Here is a 21352-nt window from a genome sequence, read left to right as displayed (position 1 = left end):
AATTATGATGTAGCGTAGGCTACATGCAACTTAAGCTATTTTCATGAGCTACGTAGCGTTAAGGCTATGCTGCGCTACGTAGTGTAAGCCACACACTACATAGCGTAGCTATTTAAAACACTAGCCTCTGGTTTTAGTCTCATGGTCATCTTCATCTTTTTGGCTATTCCGATGCTAATTGTGCCAGTAGTACCTATGATTGCCGCTCTACATCCGGCTTCTATACCTTCCTAGGTGGGCAATCTTGTCACATGGAAAAGCAAGGAGCAACCGCTTGTTATGGCTCATGCAACGTGTGAGCTCATGTGGCTTCACACCCTTCTTGAAGAACTTGGGTATTCTCCTTCAGCTCATATTCCTCTTCATTGCGACAACCAAGCAGCCATACATATTGCTCGTAACCCGGTTTTCCATGAGCGCACCAAGCATATTGAGGTTGAGCGTCACTTTATTCAGGAGAAAGTTGCCTCTAAGGAAATCTTCACCCCTTTTGTTCGATCTGGGGATCTGCTTGCTGATGTTCTTACAAAGTCTATAAGTCGAGATGCTCTTCATTATGTTCATGACAAGTTGGGCATGATCAAATCTATGTTCCAACTTAAGGGGAGAGTCTAGAGAGTTAGTGTAAAATGTGTGTGTGTGTGTGTGTGTTAAGTGGCTCTTTTAAATCATCTTCTACTAAAACACCACAAAGAAAGAGAACACCATAGTTGGATCGCTTGTATGTTATCACTCTGAACGATCCCACTCTTGATGATGTCCAAATGGCTTGTGAACAAATTCAGGCAGACGCTCAGAATGAGGGTCCATTCTATATATCTTATCTATCAATGCCTCCAACGAGTTAATGAGTCATCATTGCTACATCACCGTCATATAGAGAATCGAAAATGCTACTAAACCACTAGACAATGAATTATCCTATCCCTCATGAAAGATCCCACTACACAATGACTGCCACTTAACCATTAGATTGAGGGACTCATTTGTCATTCTACACTAGTGTTCCCATTGTCGACGAAATGTCGATATTATCGCCAATAATATCAATCTCGCTAGTCTAGCGACACTGATACTCCAAATTTTCGTTTCTCGTCGGATTATCAGTGAAATATCAGCGATATCATCGATAATTGTGTTATTGCCAAGAATATCGACTGTAGCCACCAACCACATAAGCATTACAAGAAAACGGTAGCCAACGACCCCTTTTTTCGATAAATAGGTAAAAATCAAGGAAAAAAATTTGGAAGATCGCTTTGATTTCGCTATTTTTGTAAATACGCGAGAGTGATCTCGTACCTGGCTGATCGAAACTCAGAAGTCGGAAGAATGCCTCAATCGACAACGCCGATCTTTGAATATTGACACAGAGGTAAGAAACCTTTCTCAATTGGAAGCTCGAAATTTCAGTGAAAATCAGGGATTTTGGGAATTTCCTCACGATTTGGTAATCATTTAGGGTTTTGAAACCCTCCCTAAAAAATCCCTCTTTCTTCAGTGAGAATCTCCCTCCGAACGAAATTTCAGGGTTTTTTTTTATTATTATTTTTGGTTTTTCGACTTCGAGTTGTTGACGATATAGGGGACGCAGAATAGTATAAAAAGGCATAGTAGCGATTTGCTACGTCACCAAGTTCCGTGGACCCCACCATGATATATTTGTTATATCCATACCATCCATCCATTTGGTGAGATCATTTTATTCCATGAGTCAAAAAATGAGGTGTATCCAATACTCAAGTGGACCCCACCACATAAAATAGTGGGGCCAGTGACGCCCACCGTTGAAACCTTTCTAGGGCTCACCACAATGTTTATTGGAGACCTAACCTGTTCACAAGTTCACACAGACAGGGAAGAAGGGAAAATCATAAATATCATCTTGATTGAAAACTTCTGTGGCCCTTGTGAAGTTTTTAATGGTAGGCATTCAATCCCCATTGTTTTCTATGGTGGGGTCCACTTGAGCTTTGGATCTGCCTCATTCTTTGGGTCATACCATAAAATGATTTCTTCAAATGGATGAACAGTTTAGATATAACACATACATCATGGTGGGTCCACATAACTTGGTGACATCCCTACATCAACACGTTATTTTTGTACCGAGTAACTTGTGCCCTTAATCGTACTGAGTAAACTCTCTTGGGCCCACCGTAAATGTTTGTGGTTTATCCACGTTGTCCATCCATTTTCCAGATCATTTTAGTGGTTAATCCCAAAATTGAAGCATATCCAAAGCTCAAGTGGACCGCACCAAAGGAAATGGTGAGAATAATGATTCCACCGTTGAAACCTTCCTAGGGCGGCCAACAGTGATGTTTTTTTTTTTTTTTTTTTGTCATCAAATCATACAGCTATGGATGAAGGTAAAACATAAAAAATCAGCTTGATTCAGAACTTGTGGCCTGTAAGAATTTTTCAACGGTATACGTTCAGTTCACACTATTTCCTGTGGTGTGGTCCACTTGATTTTTGGATATGCTTTATTTTTTACATGAATCCCTAAAATTATAGGGTAAAATAGATGGACGGAGTGGATAAACTACATAAATCATGTTGAGCCCTACACACTTTACTCAATACGCTCATCGTACTCAGTTACTCGATGCACAATCTGTTTCGGATTTTTCCCAATGAAGTTGTGGGCATGCGACTTCCTTGGATTGGTGCTCTGTGGGGCCCACTGTGATATTTTTTTGCCATCTAAACTCTTGATTAAATCATACGGACCTAGATGAAATGAAAACACAATTATCGGCTTGATCGGAAATTTTCATGGCTCCTAAAAAGTTTTTAATGGTGGTATTAAATCACCATTGTTTCCATTGGTGTGGTCCACTTGAGATTTGGATCTACTTCATTTTTGGGACCATGCACTAAAATGATTATTTGAAACGGATGAATGGGGTGGATTTATCACAACGATAAAATTGGGCCCCACATGATAAAGATAACACGGTGTTACCCGAGTAACAGCAAGTAGCTTTGGTGGACCCTGACTCTAGGGCCATCTTGACTTATGTGACTACATCCATGCCGTCCATTTGTATTGGAAACTCATTTTAGGGCATGATCCCAAAAAAAAAAAAAAAAAATGAAGCAGATCCAAATTTTAAATGGACCATAGTATAGGAAACAGTAGTAATTGACCATTAAAAACTTCCTGTGGGCCACAAGATTTGGATCAAGCTAATATTTGTGTGGTCTCTTAACATAGGTCTTTGTGACCCTATAAACAGGTTGGATGGCAAATAAACATTCTGGTGGACTTCATGAAGTTTTTAGTTAGGAGGATTCAATCACGACTGTTTCCTATGGTGTGGTCCTCCTAAGATTTGGGCATGCTTCATTTTTGGGATTATGCCTTAAATTGAGCTTTGAAAATGGTTGGACGGTGTAGATTTAAGGCACATGCATCACTGTGAGCCCCACAGTCAGGGGTCCCACCCACCTCGGTGGATCAAGGGACCCACAATGATGTCTATATTTATCCATGTCGTTCATTCATTTTTTTCACATCATTTTAAGGCATGAGCTAAAAAATTAGGCATATTCAAATCTCATGTGAAACACACCACAAGAATCAACGTGATTGAACGCCAACATTAAAAACTTCTTTGGTGTCATAAAAGCTTTGGATGAAGCTGATATTTGTTTTTTCCTTCAATCACCACTGTTTCATGTCCACTTGAGATGTGGATTTGTCTTATTTTTGGGCCTAAGCCATAAAATATGTGTATTTAGGCATGTCTTAAAGTTTCACTGAAAAATTCCACAAATTTCTCCATGGTTCCCCCTTTTTCCCGCATTTCCAGTTATCGGCGATAACAATATTATATCTTTATCTCTAGCCAACGAAACTTGTAGCGATACCGACAACTCGAACACTGTTCTACACTACCATTCGGTTTCCACTAAAGCCGCCTCTTTCAAAATGATATACAAATTTTGAGGGTTGCTCCACATCTCCATTCTAACCAAAGCCTAGAAATTAACACATAAGCTAACCCATCCCTAAAAGTCATGTGACTTCCTATCCTTCCAAATTCCCCACATCATGGGAAACAGGGAGGATTTCCCATGGAATTATTCCCCTCACTCCAAACGGACCACACAAACCCTCCACCAAAGTAGTCAAGTTCTCCGGAAGCATCAAACCAGTCCCAAAGAGATTGATAAATGATTCCACCCCCATTTTGTCTTGTCTAAGACAAATAGTAGGCTCAAGTAGTGAAGCGGATAATAATGCAAGTACTCTAAATAAAGAAATCGTTGATCTATCAGTTTTTGCAACTTGTGCGCTTGAAAAAGAACCTACAGTAGCCATGTTTTGAGCTGAACCAGAGATCATTTTCCAAAGCCCTGTACAGCCTTGGAGTAGAAATTGAAACCGAAGTATGGCATACTCACATAAATTTCTTACATCCTTTGTGGAGTTTTTGGCAGCGATCTTTTAACTCCTCTGTTGTCTGTTCGACAGTATTTATCTGCACAATAATATAAAAGGCACTGAACTTTCCTTTTTGTAATGTTAAATTAAGAAAGCTAGCATTTTATTTGACCAAAGAAAAAGGTCGTACTTACTCGCATGAGAACCAAAACCATATGAAACAATAAAGTAAGTTTCATCATATCTCCCCTACAAATCTAGCCCAAATGACAGGCTAAAGAAGCTACTGAAAAGGATTCTTAAGTTAATCGACTTGTAAATTTTATCAATTAATCATTACTGAAACATTAACGTTTAAAATTTTCAATTTAACAAGAGAGCCAGAAAGATCAACCCATTTCAGGATGTTGGAAGGTGGAACTAATTAAACTAAACAGGAGAAATGATGATCAACTACAAATAAACATCAGGCTTTTTAATAAGAATACTGAATTATCACTAACTTGCAATTGCTTGCATGTGTTCAAACCATCAGTTCCACAACAATCTCAATCACTTCTATCATTTTGACCTTTCTTTCAGTTTTGATTGATTGTTTCTCTACCCAGATTCTCAGGTTCATATAGCTTCATACAAGATTGCAAGCAGTGAAACTTACCATAAAAAGGAACAAGATCATTTTTGTCAGTAATTAAAATAAAAAATAAAAATTTTCAGCAAAGTCACCATTGTGTTTTTTAACAATGAACTGTTAGCCAATGGTATATTAGTATTGGACTCAAATCTTCATACCAATTTGAATTCCATTAAATTTAGCAACAACTAACAATTAAATCATCACAATCATCATAGTCTCACCCCAGCTATTTGTGGTCGGCTTCATAAATCCTTGTCTTTCCAATCATATTCGAAACAGCTCATGACAGTTTCCAAAAGAGACCAAAACATTTGAAAAAAAAAAACACAGCCACACCAAATTGGTTTTTAACCTCAGACTATTAAATAGTTTTCTCCCAATGTTTACAGAATGGAAAAATCTCAACCACAACTCTTCTAATTTGTATAACATTCAAAAGGAAATTACAAAAAAGAAATCCACATTTATCATGAAAAAAATGAATTATTCGAAATTTGCAAGAACCAACAATAGTCATTAAAACCCAAAAATTTTAAAAACTACATTTCACAAAACCAGACAATTTGTGTTTCTTGGAAACATTTAGAGCCTGTTCAGTAGACTCCTAAAGCTGAGTTCATCACATTTTAGTTAATCGTAATTAACTGTTGGTTATCAAGATTATTTTCAATCCTTACCCAAAAAGAAATATGATCTCTAAATACATATTGGTTATCAAGATTATTTTCAATCCTTACCCAAAAAGAAATATGATCTCTAAATACATAATTTGATTAACTAAAAATGAGATGGACTAATCTTTAGGCGTCTACCAAACAGGCCCTTGGACCTTGTTTGGTTGCCACTTAAAAATGAATTCATCTCATCCTGGTTAACAGTAATTCTGTATTAGAGATTTGGCAAGTGTTAGTGTGCACAGATTGTGTGCACCTGTGGTAAACACAGCACCTGTGGTGTACCCAGTCTCTCATCCACCTGTAGTGTGCACAGTCTCTCGTGCACCTGCAGCATGCATACCTTTAATTTTTCAGATTAGGTTTAGATCTATGACACCTTTTGCTCTTATATCTTAAAGTCTCCTACTGTATTTAATCTTCTCTTCCTGTAAGTCTGATTGGATATAACTAAAGGATTAGGGAGAGGGAGATTAAGGAGAGAGGGAGTTTAAGCAAGTTCTCTCCCTCCTCTCATGTTCCCTTCTCTCCTCTCTCTTTTCATCCAATTTTGATGGTATCAGAGCATCACTAATCCATTACGGTTCTAAGCTTTCTTCTGCCTTCTAAGATTCTTTCCTCTTCCACTTTGCACCTCGATTTGAAAGTCAATCAAAGCTTTTCTTTCTTCTATTCTCTGTAAGATGGTGAAAGTGAGATAATCCTCCATCGCTATCTTACAGATGCAAGTATAATGCATCATTGACCCAAATCAGAAGGGATTTTCCACCAATTATCCTACCTGGAAGGAGTCATTACAGCTCTTTGACTGCAACTCTACCAGGAATCATCTTCCAGCTAGGTTTTCTGGTACGGAATTGTCCATTGTCATCAGAATCAACAGCAAAACACTATTCTGACACCAAATCTGAGCCGGCAGACTCTCTGGACCACTGGATCTGACTCAAGGCTTCTCCAACATCGCCAGAATCTAGCATCACCAGAATCTAGCACAACCACCTCTACTATCACTGGAAGTGCCAGATCTGATCTGGAAACCTCTCTGGACCACCAGATTCTTCCTCCGTTGGCGTTGGAACCACTAGATCTTGTTTCTGGAATCCTCTGTTGCCACCAAAATCAAGTTTATATCTCTGTCATCACGAAAATCAAGAGCAACCTCCTCCACTAATGCTGAAAGTGAAAGATCTTGAGCCAAAAAACCATATTGCCAAAATCTTCCTCCACTTACATCAAAACCACAAGTCTTGCATCTAGACTCCTTTGTTGTCACTGAAATCTTGCTTGGACCTCTCTATTGTTGTCGGACATACCAAATCCGAGCCAGAATCCTACCTGCGCTGTCGGATCCCCCTTCTTTCTTTCAGGCACCAGATTCAGGTCTTGCGGCCTCTATTGGTACCAGATTTGTCGTGTGGACCTCCAACAGGTACCGGATCTACCCCCAGGACTGTTCAACAATACACACTACATGTCTAAGAAGGCTTTTTTTAGTATGAGTAACCCTAGTCTTACAATCACTACAGCAAGAATAAATGGCATAAATTATTTGGAATGGTCCCAAGTAGCCCAAATGTATATTGGAGCTCCAAAACGACTTGGATACTTTACAGGATCCAAGAAACAACTCAATCCTAATGATCTTGCTTATGATGAATGGGAAAGTGAGAACTAGCTTGTGATATTATGGTTTCTAAATTCCATGTAACCAGTGTTCGAAATATCGGTATTGCACCATGTATCGCACCCTGGGGACACAGACACGTATCGGTTATCGCACAGGATATATCGTTTGTATGACATAATTTATCGCACTTTGTGAAAAACATGGGGAAACATTAGGAAAATGGTTGAATTTTTTAATGAAACTTTGGGGATTGTTAAAAAAGCCTTTAATACACACTTTTAAATCATAACATCTCAAAAAAAAGATGCACATAATAAATTTCCTTTGTATAGGATCCTGAGCTATGCGATGTTTAACTGAACTAATGCAACTATATTTAAATTGAATGCATGATATTTATAAATATATCAAAGTCATGTATGAAAACACAACAAATGCATTGAAAAGCAAAAGAAGAAGTAAAAATTGAGAAATATACATATCAATGATGGGGACTAGTTGTGGCCTAAACCCACATAGAGTTGCACGGTGGCTTATAATCATCATCTTCATCTCGACGGGGCTGGGAATAGTATTGTTACTCCACAAATCGACAATATTGTGCCCAGGTCATAGTAGAGTGGTATCAGTTAAGATACTCCCTGACATAACGCTGGTACTCATCCTGTCTAAACTGAATCAATACACCCATCCATGGATACTGCATAATCGTCACAGTCTGTAACTGATATGGATCTGGGAAGGGCACATATGAAGCTCCCTGGTATCCATATTGTTGGTCATATCCATATTGTTGCTCATATCCCTGCCCATATGCAGAAGTGAACTCCTGACCATAGTTGAAAAATGATGTGCCATAAAGGCTGAAGTCACTCACCGCGTATCCACTAGGTCCATATCCATGCCCATACTGTGGCACAAAACTTGAGCTACTCTCATGTGTTCATGATCTAGATTCATGTTGTGGCCTGTAACTCGAGCTCTCCTCCCTCGTCCGTGATCCAAATCTAGAGCCACCTCGCCTGTCACGAACACTTGTATCCCTCATGCATTTTGCCAGCAACTCCTCAAAATCTGAAAGTTTTTTAGCCTGTTTTTTATGCAGTAGCTTTTGACATGTGTATGTCTGATTGTAAATAAGACGGGGTCGTGGTTCTCCTAGACAAGAACCATGATCAGGGTCCTGCATTGAATGATCGAAATTCTCCTCCAGGTGATAAGAGGCCTCTTATCATGACTCCCACCCGCGCCATCATCATCATCATCCTTACTGTCATCAGAGTCATCGTCACCCTTATCGCCGCCATCACCATCACCTGACCCATTCCCCGCATCACTCTCTAACTTACTCTCAGTGTCAGACAATGTCTCCCCGCCACTTGTCCCGCGTGATAGTGACTATCACGGCTACCCACCAGACGCCTCGTCAATCGGTCGAATGCCTCATCAGGAGAGCTCCGTTGCTCCACATGTGCGTCAACATCAATCCCTTGTGTCTCTGCTTCCGCTGCAACATGTGACTCTGGTCGCCCATCCGAGGTATCCAAGTCATCTGACTTAACCCACTGGTAAACTGGGTCATCATCCTCATCCTCAGCATATGCATGTTGTCCAACCGTCATCAGGTCTAGTGGGTCATCCTGTGCTTCTCTTCTTCCTTCCGTGCGGAGCAGCCTTTCTCGTAACTTCATATTGTAGTGACAATACACTAGCTTCTGAAGCCTCTCATACCCTATTCTATTACGTTTACTTGTGTGGATGAGGGAGAATGTACTCCAATTCCTTTCATAGGGTGACGAGGACACTATCTGTGTAAACACACGGGTAGTCAGTTGCTATAAAACCTCGTACTCAGTCCCGTACATGGACCACCATTCGCCTGCATATCATAAAATTCTTTCATTATTTTAGATTTTTCAAAATAATATAAATTTTATGTTTATCGTATTAACTCACATGCCATCATAGTATTCTTTGACTTCACCGCAAGGTGGCAACCCAACATTTCAACCACATCGCAGAATCTAACAATTTGTCGATAGCGTATAGCAACCAAGATAAGTATGAAATGATTGAGATGAAGATAAGGAGAATGTAAGTGTGGAATATATTTACCTCACTACCAAATGTGCCTTTCCCATATAGTTAGGGAATAAGTGATCGTACACCTCATATATTGCCCTTTTTAATGAATTATCTTCGTAGAGTTTCCAGCTGTAATGGTATTTGGGATTCAGGAAATATGCTGAAAACCAACATCTACACATCAATACAACTCTCGTTTATTATTGCATATAGAAAAAAAAATGTAAAATAAGTACTTACCAGCCTAATGTAGTGGGTGAGAAAGCGTCCTTTCCCAACGGTCGTCTATTATTACATGCACCCACTTTTATGCGTTGGGAGCTTTAGCTATGATGGCCTCTTTCATCAGCTATATGGACAGAAACAGTGACCCCATCGACTGATTTGTCTCATTCTCCACCATCCTCAACACCATATAAATGGGCTCTAGAATACTCCGTGCACTACGCACGCGATCCCAAAATGTATTTCTCAGCACTAGCTCCTCGATTCTCCAGGTTACTTTATTAACCTCCTTTTCCATTCTTCGTAATCATGAGAGGCGAAAAGCTCCCGTAACCCCTGTCTGTGTTTGAGGAGGCTATTTAAGGCGATATAATTTGTGGCAAATCGCGTCGCCCCAGGGCGCACTATATCCCCACCACACATCTCGCGCATCGCGGCTAATAACCAGGTGTGGTTGTATATGAAGTTTGTGATGAGCCGTGCATCAGTAATTACGGTCTTCATCAACAGTCTATCCCCAATTGCCTCCAACATGAGATCGATGCAATGGGCGGCGTAGGGGGTACCATACATATGATACTTCTTCTGAATATCTTTCCCCGCCTTGACAAATGCACTCGCATTGTCCGTAACAAACTGCACAGTGTTTCTCCTCCCAACAGCTTACATGACGTTGTACATTAGTTTGTAGATGTAGTCACCATCTTTAATCTTATTATTCGCATATATAGACTTTAGGAACACCACTCATCCCCTACAATAGACCATAAAATTTATAACCGACATCTTCGTCGGTCCGATCCAACCGTCACACATGACGGTGCAACGTACATCTCCCATGACTGCTTATATGAATCGACGTATGTCTTCATCTCTGTGTGTTCATCATCCAAATACTTCCCCATGATCTCATAAGGCGTGGGCGGCTGCACACCCTCACCCCCACGCTGCACTTAGCATATTTTTAAAGTGCGGGCTTGCGGCGGCATTCGCAGGGATTTGATCATATATAAAAAAATTTGCTATAATTTTCCAACTTTCTTCCTCACATTCTCTCCACTAAACATGTCCTTTATTTTCTTGTGTCGCTCCTGCCTCTTTGTACATCCTTGGATCTGAAGGTAGATCCGGCACCTGCACGCTACTACTCCTGCCCATGTCTCATAATCTTCCCCGCCTACTACCCTCCCCTCCCCCACTTACTCCATTCCCCCTGCTCCACTCCCCCCACCACGCTCATGGATAGACCCCTCAAATCTAGGCCTACTCGTGTCCCACCTCATCTGTTGATCCCCCTCCCACTGATCCCGTATGGACTCTTGAACTGCGTGTCTATATTCGGGATCATCATCGCCATCGAGATCCACTACATCCTCGTCACTTATATGTGGTGGCTGCCCCAGCTCCTCCCTAATCTCCCTCTCCTGTAGATGTCGTTCATCTTTTGATTACACATTTTTTTCAATATGGCCCTCATCTCTTCTCGCACATCCTGTGGGCACTTATGGCAATCCACAACATTGTGATACCCTCCGAGTAAATGCTCCTTCAAGCGGGTTACCCCACTACTCCTCAATACATGGCCACATAAATTACAAATACTCCCGAATCAATTATCGAGAGTGGGCCGGCCGTACCCCCCACCCTATATCAGGTTGTCTCCCTCTTCTTCCCGGCATATTTTATCTGTAAATGAATACTATGTTAATACTTGTTAGAGCCCACCTTTGGTGCATGTGCTGTATATCCACGCCACCCGTCCATCTTGTCAGATTATTTTAAGGAATGATGGACGGTGGTAGTCAAGACGGCAAGAAAGAAAAACAATTAATGGTCAGCATCAAGTGCTGGAAAGTAAAGATAAGTGATTGCTACGGTCCAACGACTATGAGACCCCACACCACCATTAGATCCGTCGGCAACTGAAAACAAATGGGCCCCACATTTTCACCAATGGGAGCCGCGGGGACCAATAATCTTGTTGGCCCCTTTTCCAGATTTTGGAGATAATGTTTTAACGAAAGGCTAACATTTTCACCAGTCATGCACATGTAAGATCCGGTCCACTCATCAATTGGCATCCTTGGAAAATGTGTCCTAGCCCAGGAGTCAGGATGATCAATTCATCAAGTGGGCCACACATCTTTGAGAGAAGAAATAGACGGATAGAAAAAAAGACGAACGGTCTATGCTCAAAGTAAAGGCCTTAACAGCCTGAATTTTGATCTCCTCTATTAAAAAAGTGGGCTCCACGTGATCAATGCCGCAGATCTGAAACAGGCATGCCGGGAAGGGAAGCGGATTGTATACCGCTGTGGGGCCTGTCGTGATTTATATATTCCATCCACTCCTTGCATCCATTTTAACAGATAATTTTAAGGCTTATGCCCAAAAATGAAGTATATCCAAAGCTCAAGTGGGCCACACCACAGGAAACAGTGTGAATTGAATGTCAACCGTTGAAAATTTTCTTGGGGTCCACAGAAGTTTTGGATCAATCTGATATTTATGTTTTCCTTTCATCCATATCTATGTGATCTTATGAACAGGTTGGATGACAAATAAACATCACTGTAGACCTCAAAAAGGTTTCAACGGTGGAAATTATTATTCCCAATGTTTCCTATGCTATGGTCCACTTGAGCATTGGAAGTGATTCAATTTTGGTCTCAACCATTAAAATGTGCTTGAAAAACGGATGGACGGCGTGGATAGACCACATCCATTCACAGTGGGCCCAACCGAGTTTACTCAGTACGATAAAAGCGTACTGAGTAACTCGTGCGCAATCCGATTTCGCCGGGAAGATCCGTGTGGCATTCACCTGCTCGATCTTCCACGCGGGTATTAATGCCGCGGATCTGAAACAGGCGTGCTGGGAAGATCTATTGACTATGAAATTCCATGAACATGCAGCTCCATCTGTACACGTCTACATATATGTACATCAATCTAAACCGTCAAAATCATAGGCCTAGTGTAGATGCACTAAATCATCGGACTGAGATGACAATCATGACTTCCGATTAATTAATACTCATTTCTTGAATTTGGACCGTTGAAATTCTTGAGGGCCACAGAAGTTTTAGATGAAGCTTATATTTATGTTTTCCTATCATCCCTGTTTCTTTGATCTTATGAACAGGTTGGATGACAGAAAAACATCACTGTGGGGCCTGACAAGGTTTCAACGATTCAAATCATTATTACCAATATTTCATACGATATGGCCCACTGGAGCTTTGGATATGCTTTAATTTTAGGCTCAACCCATTAAATGAGTTGTAAAAGCGATTGGATGGCGTGGATAAACCACGTACATTCACGATGGGCCCCACGGAGTTTTCTCAACAGGCAAACAAGGCGTGGATACACCACATACATTCACGGTGGGCCCCACGAAGTTTTCTCACCAGGCAAACGAGGCCCGTTTCAGACGCGGATTAACTAAGGTGATCAAGTGACGTCACCACGTTCTGTGGGTCCCATCATGATGTATTTTTCGTATCCACACCATCTATCCATTTAGAGAGATCATTTTAGGGCATGACCCAAAGAATGAGTCAGATCTAGAGCTCGAGTGGACCCCACCACAGAAAATAGTGGAGAGAGTGACGCCTAACATTAAAAACTTCTAAGGGCCACAAGAGTTTTTTTATCAAGATGATGTTTGTGTTTTCCCTTATTTAAAACATTATTTAACTTATCAACAAGTTAGATCTCAAAAACACATCACAGCGGACCTTAGGAAGGTTTCAACGGTGGGCGTCACTCTCTCCGCTTTTTTCTGTGGTGGGGTCCACTACAGATTTAAATCTACCTCATTGTTTGTGTCATGCCTTGAATAATCTTTCCAAGTGAATGGACGGTGTGGATACGACACATACATTATTGTGGGACCCACAGAACTTGGTGACGCACTTCAGTAGCGATTCCGTTACTCAATAGCGAAAGCGGATTGCGTAATGAGTAACTCAGTGCCATTAGCGTACTGCGTAAACTCTGTGGGGCCCACTATCATATATACATTTTATCTACTCCGTCCATCCATTTTACTAGATAAGTTTAGGGCTTTATCCCAAAAATGAAGCATATCCAAATTGCAAGTGGAACACACCACCAGAAACAGTGTGAATTGAAATTCTACCGTTGAAAAGTTCTTGGGGCCACAGAAGTTTTAGATCAAGCCGATATTTTGTATTTCCCTTCATCCATGTCTGTGTGATCTTATGAATGTCTTGGATGACAAATAAACATCACTAGGGGCCTTAGAAAGGTATCAACGGTGGACATCAATACCTCCACTCTTTCCTGTGGTATGGTCCACTGGAGGTTTGGATACGCTTCAATTTTGGGATCAACCACTAAAATGATCTTTAAAAACGGATGGACGGTGTGGATAAACAACATGCATTCAATGTGGGCCCAACAGAGTTTACTCAGTACGATAAGAGCCTACTGAGTAACTCAGTACGCAATCTAATTACTAAAAATAGATAATCCGCGTCCCTCCATTGCAAATGCCAGCCCCTTTTGAAAAGGGAGAGGGCCGCAAGGGTTCCGAAAGCGAGAGGGAGAGGGCCGTGGGGGTTCCGGAAGCGAGAGGGCCACGAGGGTTTCGGAAGGAAGAGGGTTCCTCAATCACAGTCAATCCGGCCCCATTTCTCGTCGAAATCTCCGAGATATCCCCATATCTTCTCATTCGAAGAAAATCGGCAAAGAAAGAGGGAAATCGAACTTACCTGTGTCAATTGATGGAATGGCCCACCTCCGATCACTATCACGCAATCTTCAATATGGCCACAGGTACTCTTCAAATTTTCCTCTTTTTTCTTCTAATTCTTTTTTTTATTATTATTTTCTGGTAAACAGTCAACCCCTTTTTATCGTCGTTGTGGGTTGTTGGCTACAGTGGACTCATGAGTCCTCTGCAATCAACTCGTGAGTCTGTCAAATCCGGAAAAAAAAAAATGGGCTAGGAATCAACGTCCATGAGTGCAGCATGAGGATATCGAGGATATCGTGCGAAATCTGCGATATATTGCGTAATGTCGGCCGATATATTGCACGATATCTGAACTTGCGGTATTTTTTTAACTTCCGATGGATATCTTGTGGGTTTCGTATCACTGGCAAGCGATAACGATAATATCCGCCAATATATCGGCCGATAGTATCGTTATTGCGAACACTGCATGTAACCCAACATTAGTCATGGTCTCTATCACTTGAAAACCACAAAGGATGTATGGGATAAAGTAACAAAAATGTACTCTCACCAGAAAGACTTAGCCCACCTCTATCCACACCACACAAAGATTAATAATATTGAATAAGGTGATGAAAGCATGGAAGAGTACTCTGCTAACTTGAACAAAAATAGGAGGAACTAGATAATTGTTAATTAGCGATTCTGGAATTGGAAGATTTGAAAAATCAAACAAGGCAAGTTTGGAATCTTTAAGTTCTTTATTGGTTTTCGATCGAACTTCGAACCTTAACGTACACAGATTCTTGGGAGACAATCTCTTCCTACCCTCAAATCTATATATAACTACATATGCATAGAGGCTAGATGACAAAATGCCTCTCAAGCCATACTTCCAAAACGAGCAACCTTGACTATGGACTCTAAAAAAGCTAAGGGGCAAGGAACTGGACATGGAAATGTAAACAAGGGTAAACTCCAATTCACACACTGTGGAAAAAGACGACATCTAAAAGAATACTATTGAGTTCTCAATCCCAATCTTCAGCCAAAGGACATCAGGACAAAGTATTCTGCTAATATGAGCACCATTGAAGAAGTTTTTGCCCATAGTGAGCAAGACCCAAGGCACAAAACAATTAGTGAGCTATCAAAACAAGTAGCAGCTCTCCAAGCCTCCATCACCGCTACTAACTAGATAGGGTAGTCAAGTACTTCTGCAACTACGAATCATGTCTCTCAAACATCCTAGATCATTGATTCGAAGGCATCTAATCATATGACGAGTACTATCAATAGATATACGTCTCTCTTATCTCCAATAATATTAGATTGGCCAATGGTTCTATCTCTACAGCTTTGGGGATGGGGACTCTTCGTCTTTATAAAACCCTGTTTATCTCTTCAGTAGTACATGTTCCCTTGTTTCCATCTAATCTTCTTTCTGTAATCTCCCTTACCAAACAACTAAATTGAAGTATTATTTTTTTATCTGTCCCACTGTGTTATTCAGGATCTATCAACGAAGAAGATGATTGGTAATAATCGTGAAGATCAAGGGACTTATCTTCTCAATTGGAAGCAACCCAATTTTGCTTATGTTTCAACTTCCAACATTGAAAACAAAATCAAATGACCCTCCGGCATACTCGTCTAAGTAATTTATCTTTACAGTCATTATGTCTTCTGTTTCATGGAAAGTTAAATAAAATTGATTACTTACCATACAAAACTTGTCAGTACCAAAAGTATCCATTTCAACTTATCCATTCCAACGTATAGGGCCCACTCCAGTAGTCTCTAAATTGGGTTTCAACTACCTCCTATCCTTTATCAATGATTTCTCACAAATCATGATATACGTGGATTTATCTCTTAAAAAAGTCATGACGAAGTCCATTAATTATAAAGATGTTTCAGCAAATGGTTTCTACTCAATATAATATCAAAATTAAATCATTTCGATACGACAATGCTAGAGAATGTTTACACTATGGTTTACAAAAATACTTTGTAGATCATGGTATAGAATTTCAAATCTCATGCCCTCATACACCTAAATAAAACAGAGTGGCTAAGCGTAAAATCAGCACTTACTAGAGGTCACACGGTCATTACTGATAGGCATGTCAGTACCAAAAGTATATTGGGATGAAGCCAATCTTCTTGCTACCTATATGATCAATCAAACTCCGACTAATGTTCTCAAAAGTAACTATCCATTAAAAACCTTGCAACCTCATACGCCTCTATTTACTCTCCAAAAAAAAAAAAAGTGTTTCCGTACACATGCTTTGTCCACACTCTTGGACCATCCCGCTCCAAGCTAGGACCACAATCAATAAAATGTGTAATCCTAGGATACTCAAACTCTTAGAAAGGGTACAAATGTCATTGCCCTGTAAATTGAAAAAGATACATTTATAAGGATGTAACATTCTTTGAATATGTACCTTATTTCAATTCACAAGACAGTATATTGCTCCTTTTCCACTTCTTGTCATAGACGAGTCTCAGATAAAGATGTATCAAGCTCCTCTCCAACTAAAGAATTCAAGGTATACTCTCAAAGGAAGAAGATTCCTACTCTTCCCAAGCACCACCACTCTTTGACAATAGCACCAGAACAAGTGGATCTCCCAATTACCCTTTGTAGAGGAACTCGATCTTGTACACATCATCCCATTGGTAACTATGTCTCATACAAATGTCTCTGTCCATCTTATCGGTCAAATTTTTCATCTATATCAACTACCTCTTAATAACCAAGAACGCAGATGCCCCTGCATGACCCTAAATGGAAAACAACCATGGTAGACAAGATGTCTACCCTTGAAAAACATAATACTTAGGAATTAGTCACTACACCAAGAAAACATAACATCGGGTGCAAATTGGTGTTTATCGTTAAATACAAGGCTAGATACAAAGCACAACTAGTTGCCAAGGGCTTCACTCAAAAGTATGGTGATGATTACGACGAAACTTTGGCTCCAATAGAAAAATTAGACTCAGTCCGCTTCCTATTGTTTATCGCCATGAACCATAATTGGGCCCTTACATCAATTAGATGTCAAAATTGTGTTTCTACATAGAGATCTTCATGAAGAAATATATATGGTTCATGCTCCTAGTTTTTTTACCTACGAGGGACTGACAAAGTTTGTTGTCTTTAAAAAGCGTCGTACAACCTCAAAAAAACACCTTGGGCCTGCTTTGAAAAGCTTGGCAATACAATTTCCAACATCGGATTTAAAAGTAGTGCACGTGATCATTATGTGCTTGTGAAAGATATGGATGGCAACATGACAAGTCTTATTGTATATATTGATGATATTATTCTAACTAGTACTAGCACAACAGAGATTGAAAATGTTAAGAATTTTTTGGGCTTGTCATTTGAGATGAAAGATTTAATGCCATTGAAAACTTCCTTGGAATTGAAGTGGCTCACTCAAAACATGGAATCTTCTTATCCCAACACAAATATGTACTAGATTTTCTATCCGAGGCTAGTGTAGCTGGGGCTCATCCTGTTGACATACATATTGAGGTAAACCATAAATTGCATGACAGACAATTAAACAAAATTGAAAATTCAGACGTGCATCAACAACTAGTGGGTCACCTAGTTTATCTTAGCTTTACTCATCCAAACATCTCTTACGCTGTTGGAATTATAAGCCAATTTATGCAATGACTGCCATCATCTTGAAGCAGCCTATCAGATCCTTCATTACTTAGAAATTGCACTTAGTCAAGGTTGTCTCTATTTAAATCGTAGTCTTTTGAACAGCAGTGGTTTCTGCCTGGTTAATTGGGCTAGCTCTTCCTCTAATCGATGCTCTACTACAGGGTACTGCATATTTGTTAGAGGAAATCTAGTTGATTAGGAAAGTAAGAAGCAATTTGTTGTCGCCCGCTTCTTTATCGAGGCCGAATACTATGCAATGGTACATACAGCCTGTGAATTACTGTGGGTAAAGACCATTCTTCAGGATATGGGATTCACAATATCTTCCTCCTAATTCCATTATATTGTAATAAACAAGCAGTGATTCAAATTGCATCCAACCCGGTCTTCCACAAATGACAAAGCACATTAAAGTCGACTGCCATTTCATTTGGGAAAAATTACCCACCAAGCTCTACATATGCCCATTGTTCGTTTTGAAGATCATTTAGCTAATGTCTTTACCAAAACCACATCAACAATGTGCCTCAAGATCATCAATATCAAGCTCGGTATGAATGAAATCCACATGACAGCTTGAGAGAGAGTGTTAGTGTATGCAGATTGTGTGCATCTGTGGTGTACACAGCTCCTGTAGGGTACAAAATCTCTCATAAACATATGATGTACCTTTAATTTTTCGGATCAGGTTTAGATCTCCTAATTACACATTTATTCTTATTTCTTAAAGTCTCATATTGTATTTAACCTTCTCTTCTTGTAAGTCTAATTGGAAATAAATAAAGGATTAAGGAGAGGGGGATCAAGTTCTCTCCTTCCTCTCATGTTCCCTTCTCCCTTCTCTCTTCTATCTTTTTCCCATCCAATTTTCATTAACGATTGAAAAATCAACACCGACTCTTGCCATCACCGACTTGGTGTGTGTGGAGAAAAGAGAATCCACATAAAGTTCCTTTTTACCTTATGTCTCTTTAACTGAATTCTCATGAGGTGTATATTGGTACACGTGGGATTTTCTCAACCATTTGTGTTAACCAACATTGGCATGAAAAGTCCATAAATAGGGAGTGCTGTTGTAGTTGGGGTGTGTGTGTGAAGTGTAAGCAGTCTTGAGGTGTGAGGAGCGAATAGTTGTAGCTGTATGGTGTATTATGGGTGTAGTGTTTTAGTTGTGAGCTTTAGTAGTGTCTTGTAGGTGTGAATGTGTAAGCTATATGTGTAAGGTGTAGTTGTGATTTGTAATAGTTGTATATCTTAATTTCATATACAAAAGATTTTTTGTACTTTTGTTGTTTTTTTTCTCTCCTCTTACAAGGATTAAAAATAATCTTGATAACCTATAGTTTATATAAACTATCACCTCTAATCCACAATCACTGTTAACTAAAATAAGAAGACATAATTTTTAAGTGGCAACCAAACAGGACCTTAAAGTGGTTCTCCCAAGCGCCATTCACCAACAAATCTCAGCTCAAATCTTCTTATTAGACAATATGAAAAACAACCAAATGATAATGTTCCAAGGAAAATGGTCAAGCGCAAATATTTTCACCACAATGGTGGTGCAAACGACTTCCGTGGGCCCCACCAAGATGTATTGATGACATCCACTCCAACCATCATGCACCCGCTCCCATGTTTGCCCATGGGCCCAGAAATTTGCCACTCCATGACTCAAGTGGAGGGTCGACCACACCACAGGAACACTTATGAGAGCATGCCCTCCCCCTCCCAACTGTTCCTGCTCATATAGCCCACCCAAGTCATGGATTGGCCTGATCTTTGGGCCCATGCCCAAACAAGAGAGGGCTTGCACGATGGTTGGCGTGGATGTCCACATCACAGTGGGGCCCACAACTCATTTGCACTATAATTTTACCGAAAACGTTTGCACCAGATCATTACCCATATTCAAAAACTACCCAATTAAAATTTAAAAAAAAATAAAAATGCTGATAATTAGAAGTATTTTTAATGAGATATGTGGAATTTCTGATAACGTATGGAATTTTCATCAATGACAAAGAAAAAAAATATCACTACTTGCATCAACATAATCGAAATCTAAGATATTGCATTGAAGAACATGATTGGAAGACCACATGAAGCTATCAAAAGAGAATAATCAAAAAAAAAAAAAAAAGGAAAAAGGACAAAAACAAAAGCGGGGCAGAATTGCAATTTGATGGGATTTAGAAAGGGATGTACGGACCTGCTTTCGGAACATTGGTGAATCTTCTAGCTTGGTGAAGGCCGCCATGCTTTCTCTCTCTCTCTCTCTCTCTCTCTCTCTCTCTGTTCACTTCACTTTCAGATCAAAGGAATCGGTCGTTGATCATTGGAGATTCAGACCGCACGCTTTTATATCACTGCCCTCTCTACACATATGCACACGTGCCAATACGGGACGCATGTGCGGGACCATATGTTTGGTAGCACGTGGGCCACACTGATCAGGTATTCTGATAAATCAGCCCGTTGAATTCCTCGGCTGGCCACCGTGTACGAGGAAAATGAAAGGCTAGAAAAAGAGTTGTTTTAAAGGTACGATAGAGTTTCGTATGCTGTGGCTAACTTAAGCAGTGAAACTTACTGATTTTTAGGGCATAGGATCAGAACAGTTTGGCCCACTTGCTGGAAGCCTTGGATCAATTTATATTTTTCTATATTGACACGTGTGATGTCGTGTAGACATATCTATGTGTACACGCGTGGGCGTAGGGGTAGTTCCGTCAACGTGCAATAAGGCGTTTGATGCTTTCGAACTGCCGATGATTGTACACACTCAGGTGTCCACTTACACGTGCCATCCTTAGACTGCTCATGTGAGAAATAATGATAGAGGGGAGAAGATTAGGTGCGGCCCTGGCCTCACCCAACACGGTGCGACCCTGAACATGGGGCCCACCTTGATGTATATTTTGTATGTCGATGCCATCCATCCGTTTTTTCAGCTCATTCTAGAGTAAATGACAAAAAACTATGCAGATCTAAATCTCAGGTGGACCACACCATAGGAAATAGTGGTGATTGAACATCAACCGGTAAAAAATTCCTAGGGCCCACCGTAATGCCTACCGTAATGTTTATTTTCCATTCAACCTGTTGATAAGGTTACACTAACATGAATGAAGTGAAAAAATAAATATCAGCTTGATCCAAAACTTTTGTGGCCAACAAGAAGTTTTAAATGATCAATCGCCTCTCTTTCCTCAGGTGTGATTCACCTCGGAGTTTTATCTGCTTCATTCTTTTTATATCATGCCTAAAATGAGCTGGAAAAATGGAAGGACGGCGTGGATTCCT

General features: G+C 40.2%; 1 protein-coding gene across 12 annotated transcripts in view; it reads right to left on the bottom strand.

Moving 5' to 3' along the window:
• Positions 1 to 20411, bottom strand: part of LOC131242984 (ADP-ribosylation factor GTPase-activating protein AGD4-like) — a 74010-nt gene extending 53599 nt beyond the window's left edge. For 6 of the 12 annotated variants that reach the window (XM_058242010.1, XM_058242012.1, XM_058242011.1 and 3 more), the window contains exons 1-2: positions 20259 to 20411; positions 4417 to 4493 (exon numbers count right to left, since the gene is read on the bottom strand). In XM_058242010.1, coding sequence (XP_058097993.1) covers positions 4417 to 4493; positions 20259 to 20306 — 125 coding nt within the window. In that variant the 5' untranslated portion in view covers positions 20307 to 20411. Of the gene's footprint in view, positions 1 to 4416; positions 4494 to 20258 lie in introns of those variants that run through there. The other 6 variants (XM_058242017.1, XM_058242020.1, XM_058242022.1 and 3 more) reach the window with 3 other exon arrangements.
• Positions 20412 to 21352: the final 941 nt, after the last annotated feature.

Source organism: Magnolia sinica, chromosome 4 (assembly GCF_029962835.1).
Source record: "Magnolia sinica isolate HGM2019 chromosome 4, MsV1, whole genome shotgun sequence".
NCBI classification, from domain to species: domain Eukaryota; kingdom Viridiplantae; phylum Streptophyta; class Magnoliopsida; order Magnoliales; family Magnoliaceae; genus Magnolia; species Magnolia sinica.
The sequence above is the reverse complement of the archived record's forward strand: the minus strand, read 5'-3'. Positions and strand labels throughout refer to the sequence as shown.